General features: G+C 53.6%; 1 protein-coding gene and 1 pseudogene across 2 annotated transcripts; both read left to right on the plus strand.

The window, feature by feature from the left end:
• The first annotated feature begins 2,113 nt into the window (after positions 1–2,113).
• LOC118601989 lies at positions 2,114–2,232 on the plus strand (annotated as a pseudogene).
• A 9,057-nt stretch (positions 2,233–11,289) lies between these two features.
• On the plus strand, positions 11,290–15,270 carry CCRL2 (C-C motif chemokine receptor like 2). 2 transcript variants are annotated; one of them, XM_016141362.2, is made up of 2 exons: positions 11,290–11,573; positions 12,146–15,270. In XM_016141362.2, exon 2 carries the CDS (start codon positions 12,158–12,160, stop codon positions 13,193–13,195), a length of 1,038 nt encoding a protein of 345 aa, XP_015996848.2. In that variant the 5' UTR covers positions 11,290–11,573; positions 12,146–12,157; the 3' UTR covers positions 13,196–15,270. The 2 variants fall into 2 exon arrangements, with proteins under 2 accessions (XP_015996848.2, XP_015996847.2); XM_016141361.2 differs by lacking the exon at positions 11,290–11,573 and adding an exon at positions 11,729–11,884.
• Positions 15,271–18,499: the final 3,229 nt, after the last annotated feature.

The following is an 18,499-nucleotide window of genomic DNA, read 5'->3' on the forward strand; positions in this document are numbered from 1 at the left end:
AGGGAGATCAGGAGCGGTGGCCAGCATGGAGGCAGGACAAGACCGGGAAGGGATCCCTGGGTGAACTCTCTGCCCTCCCTTTGGGCAGAAGCAAAGCCCAGGGTGGCCAGGAGTGGGGAGTCTCTGAACACAGTACCCACACGCGTCGGCTATTTGAGTCCACATCCCGCACCTAGCCACTGTTTCGACATTTATTGACTGCCTACTGTGTACAGTGTCTGGTGTGGATTTTATCCTGCAGGCCACAGGAAACCCCTGACTGGGTTAGACACCATCAATTTTGCTTTTTAAAAAGGGTCTTCTGTCTACAGGTCAAAAGGAGAGACTGGGAGAAGAAGTGGGTGTCACGAGCTCCCTCCAGCCACAGGAGCCCAGGCCTGTGGGGAGCGGAGGCAGCGAAGGGGCAGAGAAAGCAGGATCACGTGGGCCCCAGGCACTGGGGTTTGCTCGCAAGCGGCTATGTTTGCAGACACCTGACGCTCACCGCCTGCAGTGCCCTTGTGTTATCGTGACCGTTTTGCAAAGCAAGCCCGTCCGGAACCCACTGGTAGGATCTGCGCCTCCTCAAGTGGACTATGCTACACAGAATGTCCTTTTTCCTTATTGTCCCAACGTCCCTGCCCTGAGGTGGTGTCACGAGGCTGGGGGTGGGGAGAGGGGCTTGCAGGCTTGTTGAATTCTTGGGGCTGGTTTTGTGGTTTCCCTGTCTCCTTGCTGCCTTTCCGTTGACCCATACCAAATACCCGGGGAGTAAGCGAAAAGTCTCCTTCCCGCCCCTGTCTTTGGTGACCCAGTTTCCTGTCCTGCAGGGCGATTAAGTTACCGGTGTCTTATCATTCAGGAACTATGTCCTGCATTTATAAGCAAATTCACATCAGGAACCTTATCTCTTATTTTTACACTTTATGCCGCAGCTTTATACACCACACCTTGGTCCTTTCCGCTTCATGGCGGGCAAGTTACGTGAGCTCTCTGTGCCTTGCTTTCTCCATCTGCAAAACGGGCATGATAATGCCAGTCTCAAAGGTTGTTCCAAGGAGTGAATAAATTAATAGATGAACGGGCATGCGTAACACGTATTAGCTGACCCGTGACGACCACTCATGAATGCGGCTATTGTTCTTTGCCATGCAGAGAGATTTTGTTTTTACGCAAATAAACATAGTCACTTTCTTTGCTTTCTGGGTCGTGTGGCATGTTTAGAAAACATGCTGAGAGGGCAAAATCTCCCATTTTTCTTTCTAAAGCTTTCGTGGCGCCATTTTCCTGATTTGCATCGCTCTCCCTGGAATTTATCTTGGGGTATGGAGTCGGGCAGGAATCCAAGTCTTCTCTTCCTACCAGCGGACACACGACCATCCCAAGACCATAATTAAATAATTTCTCTACTAACTTAAAATGCCATCTTTATCATATGTTATGTCTCCCCAAAATGTCTGGTCTATTTCTGTGTTTTTGGTTAAATGGCTGCACCCCTGGGGTGTCATTTAACGTAGTCCGCTGTGTCCTGTATTTTCTTTGGACTTGTAATTAATTAGTTGCAGGTGCAATTCGTTGGCGAGACTTGCCAAGACCCCTCCGCGGGCCTTTGATGATCATTCGAGGGCCACTGCAGTGGACACAAGCTAAAGAAGCCACCTGCCTACCACAAAATCTAGCTAAGCCAGTCAGATTCCTGCTCCCAGGAATGTGGCCATGACAGGGCCCCGCAGTGGCCAGCAGTGCCCTGGAGAGAAGACTCATGACCACCCAGGGGAGATGTCCCAACACAGAACTAGCCTGGGTCGTGTCAGTGCCAAGGCCAGATGCCCGGCGATTCCTTCTGTCCTGTGATCAGCCCCACGCACCTTCCGGCACTCCCCTCCATCGCTAGGTGGGCCTGGGTCCGTCTCCACTGCTCACACCCAGAGCGTCTCCACCAGCACGATGCAAAGCTCCTACGTCCCGCACCACCCAGCAAGAGGCGTGTCTCCCCTCCATGCTTCCCAGACGCCCCTTTCTCTTCCCAGTGGGCTGGACAGGTTTTCATACACAGATACGTGGATATCTGTTCACCAGTTGTTGCGGACTGAACGTTTGTGACCCCTAAAATTCATATCATGAAATCCTAACCGTCTACAGCCATGCCACCCTGAACACGCCCGATCCCATCTAATCTCGAAAGCTAAGCAGGGTCGGGCCTTATTAGTACTTGGATGGGAGACCACTTAGGAAGACCAGGTGCTGTAGGTGTAAAACAATTAAAAAATAAATAAAAAATCAGGGATTGAAAGCTGACAAGGTCCTTGCAATCCGTGAGGTCAACCAAGGGTTGCCGCACCCCCCCGCCAAAAAAAAAAAGAAAGAAAGAAAGAAAAGAAAGAAAGAAAGGAAAATCCTAACCCCCAAGGTGCTGGTATTTGGGGGTGAGACCTTCGGAAGGTGATGAGGTCATGAAGACAGAGCCCTCACGAATGGGGTTAGTGTCCTTATAAGAGACTCACAAAGAGCTTGCTGTCTCTCTGCGATTCCCCTGTGAGGGTACACTGAGAAAATGGCCCTCTGCGGACCAGCGAGCAGGCTCTCCCCACCCTGCAGATCCACGGGCACCTTGACCTTGGACTCTTAGGCTCCAGAATGGTGAGAAAGAAAAGGCTATTGTTTAAGCCACCCTGTCTGCAGTGATTAGTGACAGCAGACAGAGCCGACGAAGACTGTGGACGTTTCAACTACAAGGTCTCTGTCTGTCCTTTTGGAAACTGCCTTCGATGAATTGCAAAATAATATTGCTTTTGCCTCCCAGCCCGGCGTCTTCCTCCTTAGTCAAACCTCCTCTCCTGTCCTTCACCCGAACAGAGTAAATAACAGATTCCGGTGGAGGCTGTCATAAATCAGGGGGTTGGCCCTTTAATCATTTATTCACCCAATACTTATTCGAGAAGATAGTGTGCTTCCTCACAGAGACCCTAGGTGGAGGCTTTAGCAGTGACCTTGCTGGGATATGACGAAGGCCTCTGCCCAGGAAAAGAGCTCTGAGTGGAGAGACTTAGCAACTTTGAAAGCTGAGGGGGAGAGTGACCCTTACGGCCTCGACCCTTCCCGCCTCGGATTGAGGGAGGGAAAGAATGTGGGAAGGACGGAGGTCAAGGCTTGGGCTCCAGCCCAGTGGGGCGGGCATCCTGGCTCAGGATGCATGATGATGGGTTCAGTGTTCAGGACAAGTGGACTTAGAAATTGCGCATGTGTGCAGGGCTGGGGGGCGGGGAGGGGAGCGGGTGGGGAGGGGCGCCCAAGTTCCAGGCGGTGTCAGGAGAAGCTGGATGTGCTGGCCTCGAATCCAGCCCCGCACATGGGTGGAGACCACATCTGGGGTCACAGGCACTGGACACCACGGGGGTGGACACATGGCTCAGGAACACAGACAGCAAGGAGCCCCAAAGGAGAAGTATCAGCGATGTCAGACTCTGTGGGACGCCAAGCAAGATAAGAACGGAAAAAACATCCCCTGGCTCTGTGACGCAATCAGAAAAGCCAGATCGCTTCAGACTCCTGCCTGTGACCTCCCGTGTCAACACGGGCCAGAGGAGGAAGAGTCACATTTCCTCCTTCCCCCTAGGGAAGCGCGGCTTGGTCCCCGGGTTCTGGGCTCTCCAGAGGGGACAGGTGCAGCCTTTGTGGTTTAAAGTTCTGGTTTCCTGGGAAACGAAGGGCCCTTTCAATGACCCTTTCCAGAGCGTGGGGCGGAATCCTTTGAGATGGGAAAGAGATGGGTACCAAGGCCCCCAGCGCAGAGACAATAGCGGCCAGCTCAAATTAAGTCCCTGGGGGCTAGAGGGCCTGGACTGGGATGGCTGCGGAGCCTCTGAGGAGCCTCAGGGACCCTCCCTGGGGAGGGCCGGGCAGGGACGGAGCACAGCCACCGGTCCCTAACGTGTGGGGCTCACCTGCGCCTCGGCCCTAGGAGGGCCCAGCACTCACCCAGGCTGAGGGTCAGGGCCCAACCCTGTCTTGTACAGTTAAAATCCATCATGATTCGATTGTGTTAAAGGGAATATTTCTAAAGTGAAGATGCTACTTAGGTTATTACCTTTGACCTCTGTTCATAAGAAAAGGTACCTAACAATTAATATCAGACCAGTGACTGTCCAGTGACTGTCCAGTCCACCCAAACGTGCAAAAGCTGGAGCGTGGCCACTCAGATGGAGAAGGAGAAAGAGAAAAGGGGTTGCCGGAGGCCACGCCGGGAGGGACTTTCCGGCCCCCGCCTCCTCTTCTGTTCGCGTCCTGATGACCGCAGGTGAGTGGCCAGGGGCCCGGTCAAGTGCAGGGAGCAGCAGGGTGCATGTGACTCACCCCACCCGCAGTGTGCACAACCTCGTGTGTGGGTTTCATGGCCTTACATCATGGCGGTTTGGGAAATGTCAGTTCCCCATTTTCTGTCACTAGGGCAAATAAAATTTGTGGGAAACCCGGACCCCTCAGCCTGGTCAGTGGGTGCTATGGGCTCTGCCCAGATGCCCTCTTCACGGTCAGTGTACCCACTCTCCCAGCTGCCGGCGGAGGACAGGGAGCTGCTGTGCCCCGCACCGGGAACCGCACTCAGCCCTGGGACCTGCCTGCCAGGCTATGCCCCGTCCCCGGGGATGGCCGAGGCCAACGACAGGCCGACGTGCGATGGCAGAGGCCTGTCCCCCCTTCCCTCGGCGTGGGACGGTGCCATCCCAGCTCGAAAGCTCTGCACAGGATCGGCGGAAGCTGCCTGGCTTCCCCCTCCGCCCTGCCCTGCCTCGCTCGCTCCCTTGCAGGTGTGTCTCCCGGGATCCATCCCCAGCGAGAACTCTTCGTGAGACTCCCTCGCCGCCGAGCGAGACCTCTGCATCCCCAAGAACACCGCCGCAAACAGCGCAAACAGTCGTGGCTCCGGCTTCCCCTTCCACCAAAACTCAGGCACAGATGCTGAGAAATAACAAAATGTCTCCACCTGGAATTGTGCTGCTTTCCCTTCCCTCGCCTCATCTTTGAGATACAGGCAGATGGACCTGAAAAAAGAGGCCTGGGCACTCCCCACTTGGCTCGCTCCCACTCAGGCATTCGGCTCAGAGGACGCCTACCTGGGAAACCCTGGGCCCCGTGGACTTGCTGACTGCCCCCCACTCCCAGCTGCCACGTGCTCCCCCAGCATGGCACGTGACTCCCTGAACATAGTCAGTGAGGTGTCTGACCATCTCCCTCCAGGACGTTCGTGCCACCAGGGTGGAGAACAGGCCTTGCTCTGAGCATTGTTTTCTCCCAGGGCCTGGCAAAGTGCCCGGCCCTCGGGAGATGCTTCCTGAGGAGCCTTGTTAGATGGTGCGCGGCACAGTCAAATAGGGCAACCGAGGATATTCTGGCAGCGAGTTCTTTACAAAGATGTGGACAGGACGCGGTTCAGTACTCGGTGCTCAACCCCTTGACCTCATTCTCCAGTCTCCTGCCTAAAACTCCCCATTGGCCAAACCCAGCTGAAAATCAGAAGGAGGGGTATGTCTGCCATCAACGAGAGAAGCCTCCACATTGGCAGAGCAGAGGAGAGTGGCCAGGGGATGCAGGCCAAAAGGAAGATTTGCAAGACGGTAGGCACTAATGGCCTGTGCAAGGAATAAACGAACAAATATGTGTCGAAACACTACACAATGGATATGTATCATGCTGATCGCTGTCCCATGTATGTAAGCAAAGGCCACACACTGAAAAAGCCCACTAGTAACTGGAACTTTGGAGGTGGGGGGTGGACAGCAAAGCGTTGGGCTACATGACATGGGGAGCTGGATCTGAGAGGTCCTGACGTTCAGCTTGGGAATAAGTGGACTAGAAGAAATTGGCCCGTCGTAGGACGACAGTAGACAAGTTTCATGGGTTTTGCTTAATCTCTAAGTGGTAGAGGGAAAAAAAAAAATCTCCTCTGGGAATCCACAACCTGTGTCTCATGCAAATATGAGGTTGAGTTTTATAATACCCTCAAAATGGGGGACCCCCTAACCAGACCAAAGAAACTCATCTCAGGTCATCCATACATCCCTAGTGCTTCTGGCTGAAAGAAATGCAAAACTCCTCGGGAAGGAAGTGCTTCCCCTTCAGGCCACAGCAAACTACTGCAGGAAAAATAATCCCAAATAAATCTAACTCACGGACTACAAAACACGCAAGGAAATAGTCACCGTGAGTGACGGTTGACAGCTTTCACAAACCACAGGCTTAAGCCCCACCCCCCACGAAAGATCTGATTAAATCACAATTTGATTTAAGATATTTTAGAAGGAATCGAAATCCTGAAAAAAAAAGTGAGAGAGAGAGAGAAAAATATTATTACCAGAACCCACTCAGTGGAGGCAAGGCTATATTCCACTCCTGTGGGATTTGTCTTATTGGCCTAACTCAGCACGTTGTCTTAGAAGATGAAAACTCCTAGAACTCCCTCCGGAACATGGGAGTTTTTACTCGGTAGGCGTTGAACGTTTCTTCTCCTGGGGACACACACTCACCTCCAGAGTCCACTCGTCTCCTAATTGGAGAGCAGGAGGATAATTCTCAGGGTTTGCTAATTTTCCTTCTTTCTTTCAGTACGACCTCTGTAGTGGGATTAGGTTTAGGCACAACTCTAACGCACTTTATTCCACGTTTTGATACAAGATCGTACCCTATTTCTTATTCAACTGCTCCTAGCAAGTTTTTAGAATTTCTGTTGAAACTATTTTCTGGCCGTTTTGTAAGGCGCCAGAGGAGAGAGAGTCTGTGATCCTACTTCCCCCTGCCATCTCTACTGGCAAGTCCCACACGTGTTTTGTTTTGTTTTGTTTTTAAGTCTATAGGGGTTTCAAAAACATTACACACCTCTTCGGCCTGGGTAGCTCTAGGTGTTATGCTGTTTGTGTGTTATTGGCCTCACAATCTTGTTGTTGTTAGTGTTATTGGGAAGTAGGGAGGCATTGGACACTTCCCGTTCGTGGGCATGTGATGTGGCCTCGACTCACCAGAGCAACTGATTGCATTTCGCCACAGGATGCTGGTGATGACCCTGGGGAAACCCGTCTCCGTGGAATGGCGGGGGCAGGAGCCAGGCGGGAGGGGATGGAGCAGAGGATGAACCATGAGGAAGTGGGAACTGGGACTTTAGACAACGGAGGCTGCCTAGGAAGAGGGAGAGTGGGTAGTGAGGAATGCGGAGGGTTAATGGTGGGTTTATCGTCTTTGTTTGCGGGAGAGATCTGAGCATTTTAAAAACCTGAAGAATCCAACAGAGAGAGAGAGAGGATGGAGCCGGCACAAAAGGTAGAAACAACTGGTAGAAATTAGAATGACATCCAGAGCCTTTGACATAAGGGGAGCATCTCTGGCCAGGGGAAGAGAAAAGAAGGGAGATGGCCACAGTGATGTCCGAAGCCGTGGACCAGGAGGTTGAGAGAGTGCCAAGAAAAGCAGGAGATGAGGTTCTTCCCTGGGTGTCCACGTCGGTAGGAGATGAGGTTCTCCCCTGGGCGTCCACGTCGGTGGTAGGAGGGGGAGTTTGAAGAGACTGGGTGAGTTTTAAATTGCTTGAAATAGCTGATAGAAAATAGGAGAAAGTGACAATTTGGGACACTCAGAAGAGTTGCCAGGGGAACTAGAGACTCTCTGGAGGCTCGTTGAGCTCGGAGACCATACGCTGGTGATGGAGCTCATCTTCATGGCTAAGAGGTGTCAACTGTTCTCAAAAACACGTACTCAGTGAATGGATGGAGGGAAGAAATAGGTCGATGGATGGATCTAAGGCTGGGGCTTCACGGGAGGTCAGGGCACTGCCCAGAGGACGACCAAGTGACAGACTGTCACATCTCAGCCAGACGGGCAGAGGCTGGAGGGCTTGATGAAGGAGAACGACAAGCCCAGAAAAGGTCAACGACATGAGAAAAACCAAAGACTGGAAGCGGTTATCAGAGACCGAGCCATTTTATTTCAAGAGTTCAGTGGTGGAGCCGCGTTAACAAACCGGAAATCTGACCTTGAGCGTGGACGTCAGTGGAGTAAAACCGGAAGGCCAGTGAGGTCAAGTTGGCGAGCTAAACGCCCTGCCCACTGCACAGGGCTCGACGCGGGCAGTTCGCTCCCCAGGATGGTGGAGGACCCTGGTGAATAGAAACCCCTTATCCACGCACACAGGTCTGAGATAAAAGAAGGGCACGATCAGGCTGACGGTGGCGGCAGTGAGGTGGAGAAGAGGGTCACGTGGCAAGGGGGCCGGAGGCCAAGGAGCCTCTTAAACAGACTGGCCCAACCTACAATGGGTCGGCTTGGGATGTTTCCACTTTATGATGGCACGAGTGATACGTATAATAAATCCCGTGAGAGAGTCCACACTCTGTCATAGACCGGGCTTTGCGGCAAGAGGCTGGCGATGAGAAATGGAAGGCACGTGACCTGAGGGGTCGACAAAAACTGACCGGGAAAGGGATGCCACGGCACTGAGCATGTTGTGTGACAAGAAAGACTGCCCCCGGCAGGCCCCAGGGGGATGGCGGGCCAGGCCTGCCTTGTGGTCCGGCAGCTCTCCCAGCTTCCCCCGGCTCACCTTGCCACCTCCCTGAGACCTTCTTGCTAATACATTTCTCTTACACCACGTCTCGTCTTGGTATCTCGGAGGCCTTGGGCTGACGCCGCCTTGGAAGGCAGGCATCTGTCTAGACGGTCTTCAGTCCTTTGCCGCCTGGGGAATGATGTGTTTTTTGCAGCATCTTAAAACTCTCTCTTACCTTCGAGGGTCAATGGAACGTGGAGACTATTTCTGCATCGTCTGTAAAATTATTGCTGAATCCATTACCCAGTGCGTTTTCCCACCTCCCTGGTGTAAGTAAGAACTTCACAACAGGAACAGGTGAGAAAGTGAGCGTTAATTTTCGGCCCTAACATTGGCTATTTCAGTGCTCCTGTTGTCAGCTGGGCACTGTCTGCCCGCCCGGGGCAAAACGCGAACCCCCAGAACCGCCCCGACCTCCCCGTTCTCCCTCCCGCTCTGCGTTTCTCCGTAGGACTGCTCTCCCGCTACCCTGGGATGTACTTACCTATTTCGTTTTTTTTTTTTTTTTTCTATAGAGCATGCGCTCCGTGAAGTTCCTGGCGTTTGCCTCTTTCGTTTGTACCTAGAACAGCACTGGGCACCTGCCAGGCACTCTATAAATACTCGCTAAGTAAGTGAATTGTATACATGAGGATCTACATGTACGAAGGAATGAGATTTGTGACGTGATAGCTTCTTAGACTGAAACTGGGAAACCCAGGCCCTACAGGGTAAGGTGTGTCGCCCACGTGCCAAGTCCACAGAGCGTGGTAACGTTTCGCAGACAGCGAGGACCTCATGGTTCCAGGTGTTCGGATGGTAAATACAACTCTCCTTCTGCCTGAACTTCGAACCTCTCCACCATTCCTTTCCGCCACTCCAGGAGTTTCAAGAATCCCGTGCACGGCCTTGGAGATCTACGGCGCGGCGCGACAATCGCAGGCAGCCAAACGGGATCGTAACCGCGAAACTTGCTAAGAGGAGGGATGTTAACCGTTGCTACCGCGAGAAGGAATGACGATGGTCACGCGGCGTGATGGAGGTGTCCGCTGGCAACCATGCCGCCGTATCAGTGTGTCCGATCGATGCCATCGCCTACCGCGAACGCACGCGACGTCAATAAAAATACGCCCGTGTTTAAAATAAGGAGTCCCGCGGCCTGCATGTGGATGAGCAGAATGCCGGGCATCGAGCCAAAACAAAACAATCCTGAAAGCGAAGGCCACGCCAACACCGAGAAGCGAGGGCGATCCAGCATGTACGAAACCGTGTCTTTCTTCGGGAAACCTCAAATTTCACAAGACCCCGGGACACGTGTGAGGCGCCGCCTGGTGGAATTTACTCTGCGTTTCCCCGTCACGTGTTCACCCACGGGGGTTTTTCAAGTCTCGAAACTGGACTCGACGCGCACCCCCTCGCCCGGGGCTGACCAGTGAGCACCGGGCCGTAAAGCGTCGTGAGCCACTGTCGCCTCCTCACTCCAGGTTCTGGGGGGGCCCAGGTGTGGCGCCCACTAGCCCTGCTCCGGGAGGTAGAGCCCCAGGGCGAAGGACCGCCGCTGGTCCCAGGGCTGTGGCTGCCACCAGTGGGCAGAGCTTCCCACGGCACGGTGACCCTCCCTCCCTCGCGGAAGCCCATACAGAGGGGGGCGGGGGCAGGGAGAGAGGGTGACTCGCTGGGAAGCAGTCACAGCCGCGTTCTCACCAGCACCAACCCCTCCCCCCACACGGAGGGGTGCCACGGGTTTCCCTTTGAGTTAAATTTAACGCTCCGCCGCATACCGTCTTATGTTTATTTTTCCATTCTCTTAAAACTTTCCGCGTTTCTAGGTCTATCGTAACAGGCCCACGTTCTGAATCAGACACCTGTTTGGTGTTCACAGGATGTCGTTCAGCCAGAGGTACAAACGCTAAACCCACCCACGAGCCCTCAGGTCCAGCACAGATGCAAGGCCTCGGTCCAGGAGAGGGTCGTGCAGACTCTTTAGTTCTCTCAAGTTCCTCTTCTCAGTTCATCCTTCTTCCAAACCACCCCCTCCCCCCGCTCCCCACAACCTCCTCCCACCGCTCCAAATCTGGACTCTTCTTCAGTTTCCTCTCTCCGGCCTCAAACCTCACCACCCCCCGCCCCCCCCCGTCCCCCACCCCGCCCTGTCGGGTGCCGATCTCATTCCCCTCGCATTCTCCTCTCCGCAGCCCTGACTTGGGGAAGCCTCTGCGTCCTCCTCGCGGGAGTGCCCTGCGCTGGGTTCTCCTCCTCCGAGGTGGGTCAGCCCCTGACAGCTCGCCTCACTCCCACATTGGTGCTCACAGCAGCCCCACGCTCGCTGGCGCCCAGACCCCATTTCTGCGCCGCCGCCCCCCCCCCCCTTTCCAGCAGATGTGACTCTGTGGCTTCCACTGTCGTGAAGTCCTCTCTCGGGACCTCATCCTTCAGCGAAAGCTCCCAGTGTCTCTCAAAAGTGACAATGAAAACCCAAGCGCTGCCGTTCACTGGGGTCCTCACTACGAGTTCTCGAAGGCCGTGTCGACTCAGGGAGGGGCCTTCTGCTCACGCCGACGCGAGGCTGCCGGGGAGCCCTGGGCCCCTCTGGTCTGCGAGCCTGACTCGATGCTCCCTGCGCGGCATTACATGTCAGAAGCGCCTTCCTATCTCTCTGTCACTATCACCAAGGAGCAGCGTAATTTAGTTCCCTTATCTGGGGCGGCCAGGACGAGGGCTGTCTAAAGGCCACACGGAAATTGGAGGCGGGGTACAGAGGAAAACAACCTTCCCTTTTCTCTCAGAGGCTCGAGACACACGCCGGGGACTGGGGAGCTTTCAAGTGGCTTTATGTCAGTCAGTCCCCGAGACCCGTGACTGGTGGGCAGAGTCACCCGGGACAACACGGTGGTTTCTCTCGTCCCTAGAGGTCAGGACCCTCTGTTCGGAAGGAAGCCGGTCTCCCCACTGTCCCAGGCCATCCCCAGCGCGGCTCACGTGGTGGGCCGGGAGGCTGCCTTCGCCCCAGGAAGTCAGTCAGCCGGTAAGTCGTCCGCGTATTTAGCTGGCTATGTCCATGTTGATGCTCGGGATGGTTTCGCTTCTGCAAACGTTTGCTCACCTCCTTCGAGCCAAGAACTCACACCTCTCAGCCTGTTGTCACAGGAAGCTGTTTTCGGTGGGCGAGCAGACTTTGTAAAGATGTAGAAACCGTAACTGACAACAACTTTGTGAAACTAAACCACGGCACTTGGTTCTCTCTCGCTGTGTGTTTACTTGCATCTTGTGTACAAGTGGCCGAGTCTCGTGTCTACCAGGAGAATGAGGCTCTTCGAGGAAGTGTCCTGCCTGCTCGTATGTGCCCGTGGGAGTCGCAGACAGCTAAGCACCTAAGCGCTTAACGGATAGATGGTTCTAGCAGCCGCACTCAGGAAGTAGGGACGTGCTAAAGAAATGTTTGTTCTCCATCTTCTGAGCCGTAGACCTCCTCGGGCTAAAATCAAACCCCAGGAGCGGGAAAGTCTAGCTGCACGGGTGCTCCGCTGTTTGCTGCCTCCTCCAGGAGGACACCGCTAGCTGTACGAAGGGGAAAAATAACGTTCCATCTCCCCACAGGGCAGCCGAGAGATGGCTAATCACACGTTGGCACCGGACGGCGATTACGACGTCTTCGTCAACGACAGTCTGAATGGCTCCGCAACAGAACAGTGCGACCGCTACGACGCCAAGGTCCTGTCGGCCGAGCTCGTGCCTCAGCTCTACTCCGCGGTGTTCCCGGTCGGTCTCCTGGGCAACGGCTTGGTGGTGCTCGTCCGGGTAAAATCCAAAGGACTCGGGCACGTGGAAAATATTTATTTCCTCAACTTGGCAGTCGCCAACTTGGGCTTCTTGCTCACCCTGCCAGTCTGGGTTCACAGCGCCTTGCACGGGGGGCTGCTGGCTGACCCCGCGTGTAAGGTCGTCGCCGCGCTCTCCTCCGTGGGCCTGTACGGCGAGGTGTTGTTCAGTGTCCTTCTGACTGTGTTTTTCCACAAAAGGAGCTTTTTCTCGAATGGCAGGACGGTGTCCTGCGCCGCCGTCACGAGTGTCGTGACGTGGGCAGCAGCCGTTCTGGTCGCTTCGCCCGAATTCCTGTCGTACAGCTCTCAGACCGGAAGCCGAGAGCACAGGTGCTTCCTCAGCAGACTGCATGTTCTTCCAGGGGACCAGACGCCCTGGAAGTATTTCCTCACCTTGAGGATGAACGTCGTGAGTTTTCTCGTTCCGCTGTTGGTTCTCCTCGTTTGCTGCGTGCGGATGGGGAAAACGCCGAGGTCCGGGGGCGGGGGCTGTGACCTTGGCAAGCTCGTTTCCGCCATCGTGCTGGTCTTCCTTCTGATGTGGGGGCCCTACAGCACCGCGCTCTTCCTGTCCACGTTCAAGGACTACTTCTCCCTGCAAGACTGCAAGCGCAGCTACGACCTGGACAGGAGCGTCCAGGTGACGAGAATCATCGCCACCACCCACTGCTGCGTCAACCCGCTGCTCCACGTGCTTCTCGACCGGGCCTTTCGGAGACACCTCTGCTACCTTTGCTGCCGGCGCGGTCCTGCTCCGCGCCCACCCGCCGAGGACTCTGCCCACGCGACGTCGTGGGCGGAACACGACCACACCACCCGGGTGTGAACTAGCCTCCATCGCGACTGGATAAATAAACATCCGTTCTTGTCTCGTTGCGTTGTTCTGTGTATCTTTTTTTGTTGTTATTGTTTGGGTTTTTTTTTTTTTTTTACGTATTTGTATACGGAATAGATCCGGGAAGGAAAGGGGGACGCGAGCAAGTATTTACCGAGCGCTGGACGCGCGTCGGGCGCTACGCTGGACGCTTCGCGAACGTGAGCATCTTCACGCCTCGCTTCTCGTCCACGGTGCGGGTGGAGGTCGCCTCGTGTCTACGGCGAGGAGACCGAGGCTCAGAAACTGGTCTAAGATCACACAGCTAGAGAGTGTCAGTGCTGGGACACAAATCCTGGGGCCATTCGCTCCAGAACCGATGCCGTGTCCGGCATGCCAAACTTCCAAAAACTGGGCAGGAAAACGCATAAAATAAATACGTACTTTTAAAACCAATTGGACCACATTTTAAATGAGAAGCGACCCAGTCGAATAGAGGTAATTTTTTTTAGGTACATTTTCTTGCAGGTAATTGAAAGAACTGGCCAGCTGGAGGCTCAGGGTAAAGAGAGGCAGAGTGACGGGCTCTGTGGGAGTTTTCTAGGCTTTCTTCGCTACTCTCCAACACCTGAGACCCCGAGACACCCCAACCTGGGAGCCCCCTAGGGTTCTAGTACTTCTTTCTACTATTTAACAACAGTAAATGCAAGATCAGGCTTAGAAACGTTTAACGTAATGTATGTTTGGTCCTTTTCAGCGTGACATGTATGTCTGGCCTCACTGGCCTGTGACTTCAAAACGTCACAATAAGCATCTGCCCGGGGAGACCCAGTGCCCGTGTTTTCTGTCACATGTCCCAAGCAGACTTGGCAGAGGAAATACAGAATGTCCATGGACCGCAACCTCTCACCTCCATCACTGAGCGGGGAAGAGGAGGAGGTGGCACCTGGGAGACCCCGTGGACGGCAGAGCAGAGCGAGCCCTGGTTCCCCCACATCCTCGGGGTGGGAGGCTATGGACGAACCGCGTGCCACACCCAGTTCATACCTCGAAGCCCTAACCCCCAATGTGATGGTATTTGGAGATGGAGACTTTGAGAGGCGATGAGGTTTAGTGAGGTCGTGAGGGTAAGGCCCTTGTGATGGGATTAGTGCCCTTCTGTGAAGGGACAGCGGAGAGCTTCTTCGCTCTCTCCACCACATGAGGACACAGGGAGAAGGCGGCCATCTGCGAGCCAGGAAGGGTGGTCTCGCCAGAACCCGCTCATACCGGCACCCTAATCGTAGACTTCCAGCCTCCAGAACTGTGAAAAATAAATTTCCATTGTGTAAGCCACAAGGTTCGTGGTACCCTGTTATGGCAGCCCAAGCTGACTGAGACGAGACTCATCCAGAATGGCATTAAATAGCGAATAAAAATGCCATTATAATATCAAGAACGAGACCTCGACACGAAATATCCCAGCAGATGTGAAAAGAGGGTTAAGACGTTCAAGAAGGAGAGGGGACAGAAACAGTCTCTTCACAAATTTATACAAGTCGGTCCGGACTCACCGTCCACCTCTTACTGCGCGTGGGGCAGAAATCTCAGGGAAAATGACATCGTTTTCAGATGTTTACAGATGCAGTGGTGAACGCAAAGACCAAACCTCCTCAGAACTTTCAGAATGAAAACAGGGAATAAAGAATAAAGATCTAGAAACTCTTACAGCGACCGAGAGAGAAATGGTTACTGAAAATAAAAAGTTCATGATGAATGATCCGGTGGAACCGCCCAAATATGTAAGGAGCATTACTAACCCAGCCAGACCTTCCTCCCAAGTCGGAACAAGAAGATGGTTATCCTAAAGTTGCAAATAACACACGCTTATCCACTCTTCCACTAACTACTGCAACTAACAACCAGTGAAAAACCACGGAGAAGGTGGCCAGTGTGTTTAAGAAAAGCTGAGGGCATATCTGTCTCGATTCTATAATATTTTCTAATGCAAAAAAATACTTCCTATCAGGTCAAGGTCATTCTGATTTGGGACATTTGAAAGAATGATTAAAATCTCTTGAATGACTAGTCTTCTATTCGTCTCAATTCTATTTATTTGTGGCACGAATGGAACAAATTTAGAAACGGGAAACACGATTGATAGAGGGAATGAAAAAGCAATAAAATTTGAAGTTGAAAAAAAATACTGGAAGCCTCGTTAAATCTGAATTTCTCTTAAGCAGCAAACAATCTCGTCTTTTCCTTTGTTCAAATGCGCTGTGGCCACCTGAGCCCACGTTGCATCCCGGTCTAAGGCTCCTACACGGAGGCCCGGATGTTGACAGGACTCTACCCTTCTCGAGGTGCTTTCAAAGACACCGTATCTGCTCCACAGACCAGCCTTTCAGAGAAAATAGAGCCTCGTTGTAGAAATGTGGAGACTGAGGCTTACATCACACGGCTGTCGTGTCGGAATCGGGCTTGTCATTTTTTGACACCAGCGCCCTTACGTCTCCTGCCGGTGGTCCACCCGGTACTTCCTCTCACGTCGGGAGGACTTGGTGCACAGAGCGAGTCCCTGCATGTTATGACTCTGGGTGATTTACGGCGGTCCAGAGGACTGGGAGAAGGCGAGCCCTGCGATCCCTGCTTCCCTCAGCCACCGGTCTATGGACCAACGAACGTCTCCAAAGAACCATCTCTGCCACATCGACGGAAGAAAAGCTTCGATCCAAATTTCAGACTCGACACCCTTGCTGTCCCCCCGGGTTTTGGCCTTTAGCTACGAGCTGGGGTTTGAGTGACTTCCCTGGAGGCCCCCACGCGGGAGGGGCTGGGAAGGGGTGTCTGTGTCTTCCTGCGGGACCTAACACATGCCATCTGGCCTCCCTGACCCTCAGACAGCTGGGGACACGGCTCTCCCCCGCAGGGCCGCTGGCCGTGGGGAGGCCTGGGCGAGCGGCGCAGTGACGGGCCCGCGGGCCGCCGTCCACAGCGACCTTTCCCTCGCTCCCTCCGTGGATGCTGCCGGCTCCCGCCGGTGTTCGGTGTTCGAATTCCAGCTCTCACGGGCCTCTTCCTCCGCACCTGAGCCTCCCGCGGCTGCTCCAGGTAAGCGACTATCTGACAAAAGGAAAAGGGGAGATGTGGCTCAGCCCTGGCCTTTTGGTTTGGAGGAGTCCAAGGGAGGATAACATCGTGACGTACAATGCGTTTCCTCGGCCCTCGGCCACGGGGCCGGCGCGGCAGGTGTGCTCTGTGAACCTGTGGACAGCCCGCCCCACCGCAGCCCCTGGCCGCACGCTCCTCCGGGTGTCTGTGGCTGCGGTGCACCTGCTCAGCCAGCACAGATGACAGGGACAGGTGACACTCATGCCCATGAAGTAGATTAAGAGGGAGAGGTTGACCTCCAACGGGTAATGCAAGCACTTCCTGCGCGCAGTTAGTATTTTAATTAAGGCACCATAGAAAAACTGAAGTAAACACTTTCCTATTAGAGGAAAAAATTCTAGAGGATTTTGCAATGTTAGCGCTGAATCAAAAGAATCAATATAATCTAATGGCTTCAGAAAGAAGGGGTCCTCCCTCCCCCTTTGCCACTCAAGGGCCCAGCAGTGTCAGGTGCTTTAACAGTGAGGAAGGAGTTATAGGGGTACAGGGCAGCAAGACACACTAAGACGATAATCGTCTACCACATGCCAGCGTTAGAGTATTGAAATCACAGCTAGCGCGTCACCCGAGCAGGCCCCATTCTGTCCCGGGCCTTTGCGTTTTCACGCATTACCTTCCATTCGCAGGCTCATTTCTTCACGCACTTCGATGCCGCAAGAGGATTGTGCACTCTGCTTTATTCCCCTGTAATCCGTAAACACCTCTTGTCTCTACATAGTGCCCGAAATTCCTATTTTTATAGATTGTATAAGAATTCATCATGTCGACATCCCTAAACTCATTAAAGTCTGTATTCCAACATTGGATATTTTTATTATTTCAACGTTGTAGGTGGTGAGTGACGTCGTTCTTAACAACTTTGTACTCACGAGGAATTGCTCTCTTAGGATAAGCTCCCAGTAGAGTGTGGTGGCTTTGTAATGTGGCCGCTTGGCCAGGCTGAACTACATTTCCCAGAATTCTCTTGCCTGCATATTCCCGGTTAGGACAGGCCCCAGGAGAAACTCCGGAGAGAGGTCTGGAGGGCGGAAGTGAAGCGGCAGCCACTTTACAGCTCACGTACACTGAACCTTATCTCACCTCGCCGTCGTGCGTGTCAGGCCTACGTCCATTCCTGGATCCTCCTTCAGCCTTTCCGACTCCTAGTCCGGGTGTGAGGGTTCGACCTCGCCACGAAGATCCTCGACTCTCGCAGGGACAGAGAGACAAGCGCTGACTCGGTTTCAGCCCGTCCTCGCGGGCTCCAGCTCGCGCTTGTGAGTCTCGGCTCATCCTTGGGCTCCTCGTCGTAAAGCTAGCCTCCTCTCCCAGCTGCACCTCATCACCACCAAGTCCCAGCCTGGTCAGGTGTGACGAAAACAACCTTCGAGACAGCTCAGTCGGGTCCCGCGATCACACCAGAGCAAACCCCTGTAACGGGTCTTGAGTGTAAGTATATCCCCTCGTGAGTTTGCTTCTCTGGTGAACTCTAACTGACAGAGCGGTCGCAAAGGAACCTTGGCTCCCTCACCTGATGAGGTTTAAAAGCACTAAAGACCCTGTTTTCAGCAGTAAAGGAGGCTCTGCTTGTCCATGGCATGCGGTAGGAAATTAGTTATTCGAATGATCACCTTAGACACCTGTAATCGAAGTCCATAGAAAGCAAGGATCGGGGTGACCCAGTGTTGATCGCCACAGGATGATTAGGTCAAAATGAGGATTATCATAAAGTAGGCTGGTTGCTTTCTGCTTTGCTGGAGGACTTGGAGAAAGAAAATGAGCTTGGAGCTTTAAATTCCCAGCTCAAGGCCTGTGCAAGGAAACCGAAAGCTTCTATGACTGCCCTAAAAAAAAAAAAAAAAAAAAAAAAAGACTCTTATCTCCTGTGGCATGGCTGAGATTTCTGAAAAGCAAACCCAAAGTCTGATCCTTAAAGTGACTGAATTCCAACACAAACTGAATTCTCAACCCTCCAGGTTTCTTTGCCTAAAGTTACGGCGTCGATTAGGAAGGAGTAAGATACTGAAGATTGGGATGGGCAGATTCCGATGCAGGTGGTGGCTTTAACCCCTATATTTCACTGAGCCTCCTCAACGGCAGAGGTAGCCCCGCCCCTCCCGTCCCCCCCACCCCCACCCCGTGAAGAGTTCAACCCCTTTGCCTGAAAAACCCGTGATGGGCTCCTCT

This window comes from Rousettus aegyptiacus, unplaced genomic scaffold (genome assembly GCF_014176215.1).
Source record: "Rousettus aegyptiacus isolate mRouAeg1 unplaced genomic scaffold, mRouAeg1.p scaffold_m13_p_4, whole genome shotgun sequence".
Lineage (NCBI taxonomy): Eukaryota > Metazoa > Chordata > Mammalia > Chiroptera > Pteropodidae > Rousettus > Rousettus aegyptiacus.

What these genes read in the sequence shown, in the direction of transcription:
- CCRL2 (XM_016141361.2), top strand. Translation starts at nt 11,852, where the DNA reads ATGAGGCTCTTCGAGGAAGTGTCCTGCCTGCTC. An exon ending in AGGAAGTGTCCTGCCTGCTC is followed by an intron (nt 11,885 to 12,145) that starts GTATGTGCCCGT and finishes ATCTCCCCACAG; the next exon opens with GGCAGCCGAGAGATGGCTAA.